The sequence below is a fragment of the Pterocles gutturalis genome, unplaced genomic scaffold, assembly GCF_000699245.1.
Source record: "Pterocles gutturalis isolate BGI_N339 unplaced genomic scaffold, ASM69924v1 scaffold1013, whole genome shotgun sequence".
Lineage (NCBI taxonomy): Eukaryota > Metazoa > Chordata > Aves > Pterocliformes > Pteroclidae > Pterocles > Pterocles gutturalis.
Window position 1 is genome coordinate 44,746 of NW_010120082.1, and position 11,538 is coordinate 56,283.

At 44.5% G+C, this 11,538-nt stretch overlaps 2 protein-coding genes across 2 annotated transcripts; one reads left to right on the forward strand and one right to left on the reverse strand.

Moving 5' to 3' along the window:
* Positions 1-553: 553 nt before the first annotated feature.
* LOC104464112 (taste receptor type 2 member 9-like) lies at positions 554-1,504 on the forward strand. The gene has a single exon (XM_010076741.1). The coding sequence runs from the start codon at positions 554-556 to the stop codon at positions 1,502-1,504; it is 951 nt and encodes a 316-aa protein (XP_010075043.1).
* A 2,937-nt stretch (positions 1,505-4,441) lies between these two features.
* On the reverse strand, positions 4,442-9,870 carry ANKRD66 (ankyrin repeat domain 66). Its single transcript, XM_010076738.1, has 3 exons — positions 9,732-9,870; positions 8,171-8,399; positions 4,442-4,622 (listed from the first exon to the last, which is right to left on the reverse strand). The coding sequence occupies exons 1-3, from the start codon at positions 9,868-9,870 to the stop codon at positions 4,442-4,444; spliced, it is 549 nt and encodes a 182-aa protein (XP_010075040.1).
* Between the last annotated feature and the right edge of the window lie 1,668 nt (positions 9,871-11,538).

The window sequence follows — 11,538 nt, forward strand, 5'->3', positions numbered from 1 at the left end:
TGGGAGCAGCCTGTGAGACCCCAGATGTCAGGCACTGTAAGAAGTCGGAGGGTTGTCATGGGTCAGGAAGGGAGCAGTTGCACCAGACTGCAGTGAGGGGCCAGGACTGGCATCCCTGAGAGCCTGCGGGTGACGGGATCTCACCAGGTTAATGGTCAGTACTGATGCCTGCCTGGGGTGTCCTGACAGTGACCAAACATGGGAGAGTCACTAAGCCACAACCTCGTCCAATGCAGAAAAACATCTACATTGTTTGTCACATCCATATGTTTGTGTCATCTACATTGTTTGTGTCATCCAGGACAGCTCTTCTCAACCGAAATTCAAATATTGAAGGCTGACACTGATACCAGGTAAGGGAATACCCAACACATTTACATTCCTGCACCTGCCCTGCTCGGAAGAAGAGCAGCACCAAAAGCCCCACCACCAGCAGCTCTATAAAGCTCCTGTTGCCATATGTGACACTCAGGGAACGGCAGCTGCTAACCTGCATTAAGCGTTGGTGCAACAACCTTCTTTCGCAGCACAGCACTGCTACCCATTGTGGAGGATGGAAGCTTGTTACTCACAACATCAATATAATATCACTTCCTATGACGCCATGGCCATGGTCATCATCACACTTCAGGCACTGGTTGGCATGTGGATCAACATTTTCATTGTTTCTGTGCTTTGTATTGCTTGGGTCAAAAAGAAAAGATTTAACTCTAATGAGAAGATCTTGCTGTCTCTGGGATGCTACAGGTTTGGGTATTTGTGCATCATATGGCTCCATTCCTTTCTTTCCGTAATTTATACTGGGTGCTTTTCTGTTCAGCCCATACCCCAGCTATCTGCAGCTCTTCAAAGCTTCTTCAATAATTCAAACTTGTGGGTTTCTGCCTCTCTTTGTGTTTTTTATTGCATCAAAATTGCAAATTTCAGGAACACCTTCTTCAACTACCTGAAAGTAAGAATCGACAGGATCGTGCCATGGCTGTTGATGGGTTCAGTGCTTTTATCCCTGGCCACCTGCATCCTTGTCTACATCACTAATGAACTGAACTGGAATAATTACAATTCCACCACCCTAGGAAATTTCTGGAAACTGAGTGTCAACTTGGATGAACATTTATTCGCTACTTTTTTTATCACCGGCTTTGGATATGCCACTGCATTCACAGCAGTAATCTCTTCTGCCCTTCTCCTCCTATTTTCCCTCTGGAGACACAAACGCAACATGCAGACAAAATCAGTGAAGAACCTCAGCATGGATGCCCACATCAAAGCCATGAAATCTATTCTGTCCTTCTTCTTTCTTTACAGCATTAACTTCATATGTTTGGTCTTGACGCTGATTTATACCTCAAGGGAGAAAAATCCTGCCTTGTTTCTCGTTGTAGTATTTCAGTATGCTTTTCCAGTTGTTCATTCCATTATTCTGATTTTCAGCAATCCAAACCTGGAAAAGACACTGCTAAGGACCCTTTCCTGTGTGAAGTGCAGGGTTTGCAGGAGGTAGGAAATGTAATAAAAGCTGGAGCCCATTAAAAAAGTTGTTATTTTGTTTTAAAAAGACCAAGTAATTTTATCTCTAATGCAACTCTCCAGCCAGTGTAGATGAAATAGATGTCCTGTCTTCACCATGTAAGTTAAGAAAATTTCATTAAAATTCTTTGAACTAAATTATTATGTTAGATTATTATTATAATTTGATTTAGATAATTCTTTGAGTTAAATTATTGCCAAAACTAAAGTAATTTAGACCTGGTACATGGGCTAGCTGCAAAAGGGGAGTAACAATACTGAAAACCTTCTGAAAATGCTTTGGTATTTGCTGATTGAAACTATTTATATCCATTTTGTTTTACATTTATTTCTGCTGTAGCTGTGTACTTTGTGATATTAGGAGTTGTATCACTCTCTTGCACTGGATTGTAACTTATGCATGAATATGTTGATCACAGTTATTCACATAGAGACGGTTAAAGACTTATTAAGAGCAATGCAGAAATGGCCTCGGGCAGACAGGTGGGGAGCCTACTTCCCACGCCAGCCTTGTGTGTCCTCTCTCTGCCCCACTTCGTGCAAAACCATGATTTCCCCTGCTCTGTGCAACTCTTCTCCTCATCTGCTTTTATGTTTTTACAAGATATGGACTCTGGCTTGGCAAAACACCAAGGAATGCCACTTTTGTGCAAAACACGGTGTGGAATAGTCACACTGTCATCTTGCAGTGACACATGGGCAGATGTACGCAGTGTCCTTGCCAGGTGCTGGCAGCTGGATGGTCCATGGAACTCTCTGTGAAGCAAAGTCAAGGCTGCCCCATGCCAGGGAAAACCAGCTCCAGCTGGCTCCAATGGACCCACCACAGGACACAGCTCAGCGCATTGGCAATGCCCATGGCTCCTCTGGGGAAATACAATTAAGAAAGGGCAAAAACACTGCCTGGCAGTGAGAAGTGAGGAAAATTGTGAGAAGCAGACCTGCAAAAAACATGGTCGGAGAAGGAAGGGGAGGAGATGTTCCAGGTGCTGGTGCAGGGATTCCCCTGCAGCCTGTGGAGAGGACCATGGTGATGTAGGTTGTCCCTCTGCAGCCCAGGGAGGACCATGGTGGAGCAGATCTCCACCTGCAGCCCAGGGAGGTCCATGGTGGAACAGAGATCCACCTGCAGCCATGGAGGACCCCATGCTGGACTAGGTGGGTGTGCCCCGAAGGACTGCAGCCAATGGAGAGCCCATACTGGAGCAGGTTTCTTCTGAAGGACTGCAGCCCATGGGAGGGACCGACACTGGAACAGGGGAAGAACATGAGGAGGAAGGAGTGGAAGAGATGATGTGTTATGAACTGACTGCAATACCCATTGCCCAACCCCCTGCACAACTCCGGAGGAGGAGGTAGAGAAGTTGGGGATGAAGGAGTGAAGTTGAGTCTGGGAAGAAGCGGGGGGGTGGAGGTAAGGTGTTTTAGTTTTGTCTTTGTTCCTCATCATCCTATTCTGTTTTCAACTGGCAATAAATTAAACTGATTTTCCCCAAGTCGAGTCTGTTTTGCCCATGACAGCAACTGGTGAGTGATCTCTCCCTGTCTTTATCTTGACCCACGAGCTTGGCAACAGGCACTCTGTCCCACATGTCTCCACTTGCACTGTCACTAATTCAACAGCCAGGCCAACTGTGAAGGGAGTTGACATTTCACATGGCTTGGAAAGTGCAAATGACAAAACTCAAGGCTGGAGCTTGACTCATTTGCTCAAATATAGGGATCTTGAGTCATTTGACAAGTCCTAGGGTATCTGAGACATCTGCACAGGGCTGGGAGCTACAGCACAGGATCTTCTGGAGACCTGCAGGGTCAGCTTGGGTACTCGAGAGCATCTCAAGTGGAATTAGACACCTCTGTGGAGATGTATGGACTAGTCCCTGGAAATCTAGAAGAGGGAGATGGATCAGAGAGTTGTTGGTTGTGATTGCGATGCCTGAGTGTTGTGGCTGGGTGCAAAGGACATTTGAAACCAAGGCACTCCAGGAGGACCAGGTTTGGGTAGTGGAGGGGAAGGAGAGGGGAAGGGAGGCAGACACATAAGGGGAGGGGAAGCAGACACATCAAAGATGTCAGGAGTCAATAGAAACAGCTGCCCAGTGCTGGCATGGTCTGGAAAAATGCTTCGGGTCAAATTCAAAACACTTCTTATGATTGAGAAGTGAAACAGATAAAAATGTTTTTCCTATGGAAAGTGCTGATGAGCAGAGGGATAGCTCAGGACTGGTTCCACAGCATTGCTACGAGCATAGACAAAATAAAGCAGTGCTCTGTCTTGGCACTCACAGATGTCTGAAAGCAGCAAGGAGGGAGCACATTTTCCCTTTCGCTGGGCCAGGAAGGGTAGATATAGGCTGTTAGACCTGTGCACCCAGCAAAAGGTCAATATCAGAGTTTTCCCTTCAACCAGAAGAAGCAACTACACCCCACTGACAAATAAAAGAGAGAGGCACCACCAGAGGCTATGAGCTCTTGTAGAGCCTCCTGGATGATTCAGGACCAGAAGCAAACACGCAAAGGCCATGGACATCACCAGCGTGAGCAGAACCACAGCCCCAGATGCTTTCATGAATCAGTTAGGAGCAAAAACATTTCAAACTCGGACAATATGTGTAATTGCTGTCATTTCTGTAGATTTATACATTTTAGTGACTTAGAGTATTAGTATATGCAAACATCTTCTGCAGTTTTCTGGTATTTGAGTTCTGGTATGTATAGACACACAGACAGACAGAAGCACTTCTTCCTGTTCCCTGTTAATGGCAATATTTACAGTTCATCACAAAATGCATTCTTGTGTCCATCTGCTTCTCCTGTTCATCCATATGTCACCCTGCAGATGCACCTGAGGTCTGTTGGTGTCTTTGCTCTGCATTGCAGGTTCTCAGTGGCACCAAGTAGGCAGGGCACACTACTTCTTCCCCCTTTTTGTTTTATTTTTCTTTTGAGCAGGGGATGTGTAGTTCTCCTGTGGACATGGTGGGTTTCTCTTAAGCTCTTCTTTCTTGAGTTCCCAGTCTTCATCTGTCTGGTCTAAGGGGATTCCTTTCATTGCAGCTGTCCTGCGATAGTTTCTGCTCTCCACCTCTGCTCTGGGGAAGAAAGCAAGAGTGCATCTTCAGATACCACGCACAGCACAGTCACACCACCATTCCTGAGCGGCCCATTTACAGGAACAGGGGATCATGTAGTGGTATGGTCAAAACACTGTTGCCAGAAAACACTGGGGGCTCCAAATCCAACAGCATTCACCACCCCAAGCGACCAGGTCCTGAGAGCTGAGCTGAAGTGGGAAACCTTCGATAAGAATCTACGGTGAGACCAGAATCTTACCACTGGAAGCATAATTTTAACCATGCAAAGCTCTCGAAGACCGATCTTGTGAATATCTGTGCTATTAAATTGACTTAAGCACATTTAACACAGTTGTCCATGGCATATTAACTCACTGCAACTGCAACATTTCCATTTTCTTTTACTTTTTGTACTGCTCATTCATAAGTACTAGAAATTCTTAGTGCCAAGTATCAGATCTGAAGATGACTGGAATTTGTGAGGGTTTGTACAGTTATTCTTTATAGACAATGTTTTAAGATCAGAAATTATCTAATCCGAATCCAATTCAGCCCTGAATTTTTGCTAAACTTTGCATCCAACTTGACAACTCATCCCTATTTCTGTTTTTATAATGATAATAACTTGAATTAAGCCATGTCGTAGAAATAAGGCTGTGCCACAGAGGTTCAAATTTTGCATGGGAAAACGTGATGTAGAAGATACCATTTTCCCCAGCCCAGTATCTCCATATGCAAATCTTTCACAGCTCTCCTCTGGATGCTGGTATTTTTATCTGTGTTTTTCAAATTATCTCCATGAGTTCAAGTGTATGAAACCTGTGGATGTGAGACACTGAATCATCATCCATCCAGACCCTGGGATTTCCAAGTCAGATATGAGTTTGCTCCTGGCATCTGTGATTTACCAAAGTCATAATTTTTTTGGTGATATTCACATATTTTCTATTAAGCACAGCCCCAGATCTTCAGTGAAGGACACTGTACAAGCTAACCTGAAAATAAACATACTTTACTTTAGTTTTCATTATAGCTTTTAAATATCAATGTTTTTTTCATTACACTTCGTATTCCAAACAACAAAAACAAATTAAAAACCACTTTCATCAAGACCAAAATGCTCCTTTGGGCAGCAGAACTGATTTTTTTTTTATCATCTCAGTTGTGGTTTTGTTAATCACAGCTCTTAAATATTTTTCATATTATGTTTGTGGGTGTGTATATATATATCTATATGTATATATACATATGTATACAGATACGTCCTGGGTTTACCTAGCAGGAGCCCTTGGTGCAGTTTCAATGCTTGGCACTTTGCAGAGAGGCTAGCAGCAGGCACAAGCTGTGGGTCTCTGTGTCACCTCAGTGCTGTTCCCAGCAGCTCTCACAGCATCCAGGGTAAAGCTCTTCTCATGCAAAAAAAAAAAAAAAAATCTAATGCAAATGTTGTTTGTTGCTCAGAAGAAGCTGTATTTTGAAGGCTGTTCCCAGTTCTTTGCACGTCCATGCAAACCTTATTGAGTGGTCTGGATACTCTGTATCAGAATATTCCTAATATTTACATGTTAACAATATTTACATGTAATATACATGTGATATTTCCATGTTGATGCAAACAATCCCCAGCACAGAGCAGTTGCTCAGCCCAGGTAGGCAGGGGTATGTTCACGCAGCCAGCAGCACCTGGGGTCAGGGACACAGCGTGCAAGGATCACGGTGCTGCTAGAGGGGCTGAACTGGGATTTAGGAAGGATTTGGATGCTCATAGCCCTGTTTAGATATGCATGTCAGCCCTGCTTTTGGCACAGGCTGTTATTTTTAAAATTGCCTTTTCTCTCTTTTTGCATGACAGGCAAATATCCCAAACTGACGGTGATGCTCTGTAACAAAATCTCCCTCATATTTACATACCAGTACCACAGACACCGTGAGCGGAGGGCAGACCTACTCTGCACTGCAGACACACACACTTCATTTTCTGTCTGCAGCGCACATCGGTACTGCCCAGATCCCGCTGGAGCCGTGGAGCATTGCCTGACCATGGACGTCACCTCTGGGACCTTCTGCACACCCGAAGGAGCAGAAGGTAGTCGTGGTTATACTACAAATGCGAGCAATTCCTCCTAGTTATCTCCAACTTTGCTGACATGAGGAGGTGAAGCTATTGCATGAAGGTGAAGGTGTCCACCATGGCTGCAAATTATAGTGGTTGGGCTTTAAAAAATTGTTCCTGAGCCCAGTGATAAACTCTTGGCTGTCCACAGGCTGCGTTATGGCTCTGAGGTGATCATAGAGGCTTCATGTGTCTTAGAAAAAGTCCAAAGCATCAGCATTCAAAGCATCTTCCCAGTTATTAAGTTCTCCCAGCCATGCTCTAGCTGAGCCACGCACCCATGGGGTGAGTCAGGCCAGAACATGGCTCTGAAAGACAAGTTTTCCACCTTAAATTAGTCATTCACCTCAGCAAACCCTCCATCAGCTACATGAGTTGCCCTAGGCTGACTGGGGTGTCAATCATCCTGTCAATCATTCTCCCAGCCACCTCCACCAGCACAGGCACCTCCGCCTGCCACCGGCATTGCCCGTGGGCATCATCCAGGTGATTCCCCCACCCTTGCCAGGCAATTCCCCTCACTGCCATGGCTCTGGTGCACAGCGAAGTGCGTGGCAAATGCTATAGACTTGGCAGGACTTAATGGTGACATTAGTGCAAACATGACAGCATTGAGCAGTGTATTGAAATACCAGTAACGTGTGGGACTACAATTTCCATTGAACAAGCTGGTTCGCCTCTGGTGATCTGTCCCACCGCTCTAGAGAGATGCAGGTATGGGAGAAAGATTAGACCTCTGGAGGACAGCATCCTGATCCAGGGAAACAGCTTTGCAAGGATGAGAATATCCATGAGACAAATCAGTGGCTGAAAAACAGGATTGGTATTTGGGAAACCTTTAAAAGGATATAACTCATTGCAAATGATGCCACAGGGATAACTGTAAGGAGTTAAGACAATAAAGAAGTTTCCGAAATTTGGAAGTAGTATGTGGCTGTCCTATTAACCCTATTAAAGGGTATAACTTTCAATAATTATGTAAAAAAAAAAAAAAAAAGGATCGTTCTGTTCTTTAGTACAAGAAAAGCCAAATCATACTGTACACTTACATCCACTGCTAAAGGGCTGTTCTTAAACAATTCAACCTGTGTATTCAATCGTCACCACTCTAAGGGATTAATATTTGATAGTTCTTGCTTTCATTTCCATTGCTTAATTACTCTGTAATATCCTTATGACAACAATGATGTCATGAAGCGGTCATGATTTTGAAAACATACCAAGGCAAACCATAGAAGGCAGTGGAATAAATTAATATCTTCCCAATGGCTTTCCCATGACAAAGACCTGTATTTGCTCATCTACTACTCGTGCTTGGTGGCTTTAATAGGCTTCAGGTGCAAAGACAAGTAACACACTCGTATTCGTTCTGGTCCTTTACATAGCAGGTAATTTAATTTTCGTTGCTGAAGCTCCATCAGCTGTCACAATGGGACCGGCCATTGCTACTCACCTTTCTAAGAACCTGGTGCAGTCTCGGTGACCGTAGATTTCCGCAAGCCTCTTGGGAGTGTCGCCATAGAGGTCAGCTGCGTCCATGGCAGCGTGCAGGGAATGAAGGGTGCGAAGCACTCCCAGTCTCCCCGACTCAGCAGCAAAGTGAGCCGCAGTCCAGCCCACATCACTCCGCAGGCAATGCCGGGCACCATGATCCACGAGGAGCTTGACCAGCTCTGATTGCCCTTGCATTGGACAGCAAAACAGAGAGAGAAGATGCACCTGCATTAGACTGTATACCTTCAGGATGCAGAAGATGGTCACACACAGTTGATCATAATTCCCTCAGTCATGTAACAATGGATTTTACCCATGACCTGGCCATTTGATTTATCAAATAAATGATACTCATTAGAAAATGCTGATTTTTTTTTTCCCAAACTAGACTGTTTCCAGAAGCATTTTACAACAAAAACAGCAACAAAATCAAAAAGCTTTCAAGCACACCTCAATTAGTCATTGACCCATTGGTTATTGACTCTCTCATTGTTTCATTTTGGTGTTCAGTTCAATGAAAAATAACATTTAAACATTTAGAAAACTGAAAAAACTGTGAACAGCTTTACTAAAATAAAGGTTTGTTTGATAGGAGAAAAAGAAATGACTTGTTTTCATTCACCTTCATATTTTTATAACTTGTGTAATTGCTTAAAGAAGCAAAAAAAGTTATTTCTACCCCACTTCACACTGCTTTGACTGACCTGATGAGTCTCTCACCATCATTTTCTTAAATAGTTCAGTTCCCTCTGCTGCTGCCCAAATGAGTAATAATCCATCAGGGCAAAAGTAAAACATAATGTCAAGTGTAAATTAGCAAATCACACACTTGATTTCTGAGCACAGACAGATGCTGTGATGTGAGATTTAACATGTTACAAACACCCTAGCATGGAGGAGTACAGGTCCAGTTTCCCATTTTACACTGTGTACAGTTATACACTATATATTGTTGTGTTCCTCTCTTTTCTGGGCTGCAAAGGGATATTTGACTCTAGCAGACACTTCTGATGGTGAAAGACCAAATGGGAGCTGCACACAGCTCTGGGCCTGTGCTGTTCACAAAGGGAGGGCAATATAAAACACACTGTAATAATTTTGTTCTATTTGGTTTAATAAATACCTGGTATAAATACAGTGGGTTTGACTTTCTGCTCATTTGTGCAGGTGTACATGATAAATAAATCCTCTGCACTGTATGAAGTCCCCTCTTAGAAAAGTAATGTGAGGGACAAGCAGACATGATATATACACACATCATGTAAATTATAAATTTTCACATGACGGGAAGAAAAAAAGCTAAAATATCACTTTGACGCTAACCCCATAAATTATTTTGGAGGCAAAGTTCCCACTTAGATTGGTATTTTTCTCTTTTTTGCTCATTATGGACAAAATGATCAGATACAAGCTGTGACTATCACCAGCATTAACTGCCATCATAGCAAGACATAATTACCATCAGCATCACCTTTAATGATGCCAGTTCACAGAGGTAACAGAGCAAGGGGTGCCTTTACCTTTTGCAGCAGCCCAGTGCAGTGGGGTCCTGTCATGCCAGTCAGCATCCTTGTGATTTGGGTCACAGTGTCCTGTCCTCAAAATCTCATCCACCAGGTCGTAGTCCCCCAAAGCCACAGCTTCGTGGAGCTCTGTCATGCTGCACAGTCCAGAAAGGTGCCTGGTAAAAGAGCAACAGCCGTTTTGTGGGTGTTCACTGATGTATCAGCTCCTCTCAAGAGCAATTTTAATGGATCGAGCAAAATCTGGATTAAAAATGAGACACGCACTGCGAGAAACCAGAATTTATCCAAAAATAAGGAAAAAGGAATGAGAGGGGGGGGAAAAAAAAATTATCTTCAAACCAGTGATCACAGACTGATGGTGATGTTTGGTTTGCAGTCATGGAAATCTGGAGCATAGTGCAGCCCTTAATATAAAGGTCTCCTAGATAAAACCATGTTGCATTTCTCTAGGATGTTGCTAACAAACAGCCAGCTCAGGCCAAACACTTGCCACAGGTCTGTTGGTATTCACTTAACCATGGAAACTGGCTCCTCCCCTGCCAATGCTGCAGACTCATTATTGGTAGTGGTTTATTGCAATGAAAGAAATGTCTGTGCAACTATCTTCTGATGTTCTTTGGTACAAATAATCAAGCTATGGCATGTTGCTTAAAAATCTTCTCTCCATAGCCGTGCTTTGCACTTTCCAGTCCCATAGAACAGACCCCCATCAAGAAACTCAAGCAGATATTTGGCCCCCGCAAGGCTGTGGATTTCAATAATTATACCTGTGCTAGGGGGTATTTCCTAGCTGCTTTGCTGACAGGGAATTTAAGCAGCTTGCAAGGATTACAGCACTACCCCATCATTCCGAGGATGGAAACACTGCAATATTTTCTGCAGTCTGGCCAAATCAATGGAGAGAAAACTTTTATATTCCCATATCAACAGCTGGTCTTGAGCTAATTAGTCCAGTCACCCTCATAAACCAGAAGTGTTTTAGGATTTGCTCCAGCTTTTGCATTGCATTTACTCCATGGAGTAATTTTCACTGATTGAAAAGAGTACGATTTCCATGTTCAGCATGTTGGAAAGGACCAACACGGGAGTTTGCAGAGGCTGATGTGAGGGAAGGTTTGCAATCCTAGGGGCTACATCCTGGGAGCCAGAGGTGCATGGGGCCATTTCCCTGCTCCCAACTCCCATGAACATCCCAACCACATCCCAAACTCAGGCTGGAAGGACACACCACCATCTCTACCTTGCTTTCTTGTAAGAAAACTCAGCATTAACAAGGGGGCAAATGCTGGGGCTGTGCAAAGGGGGGTGGGTGCAGATCTGCCCTGTCAGCAGGGATCTGCGCTTCATCCACCTTAAATCGCTCCAGAAATTGCACCCAAAAGTAGGATCCGCTTCCTTAGGGGGTTGTCATCCCCTTCACATAAGGCCATAAGAAAAGATTAGGATTTTTATGGAAGGACCTGGAGCCAAATGTCTCCCCCCCCCCCATCCAGCCGTAAGCGTTGCAGCTCCTCCGCGGGATGTTGCCACCCGGCTGGGGAGATTTCCTCACAGGAATCACAGTGCTTGATCCAGCCCTACGCCACCACGCTCAGAAAGCCAGGAATTCACAGCCACACGTAAACAAACCCGTACTGAACCCCATCCCTGCCCGGGCACCCCCGGAGCGCGGGGCCCTCTGGGGCCTGCAGTGTGGTTTTCGGGATGGCTCCATGCCGGAAACTTGTTTTCCAGGCCCGCGGCAGAACCCTTCCACAAAGACTGTCTCAACTGAAAACTAAGGCAAAGTTTGGTCCCTCCC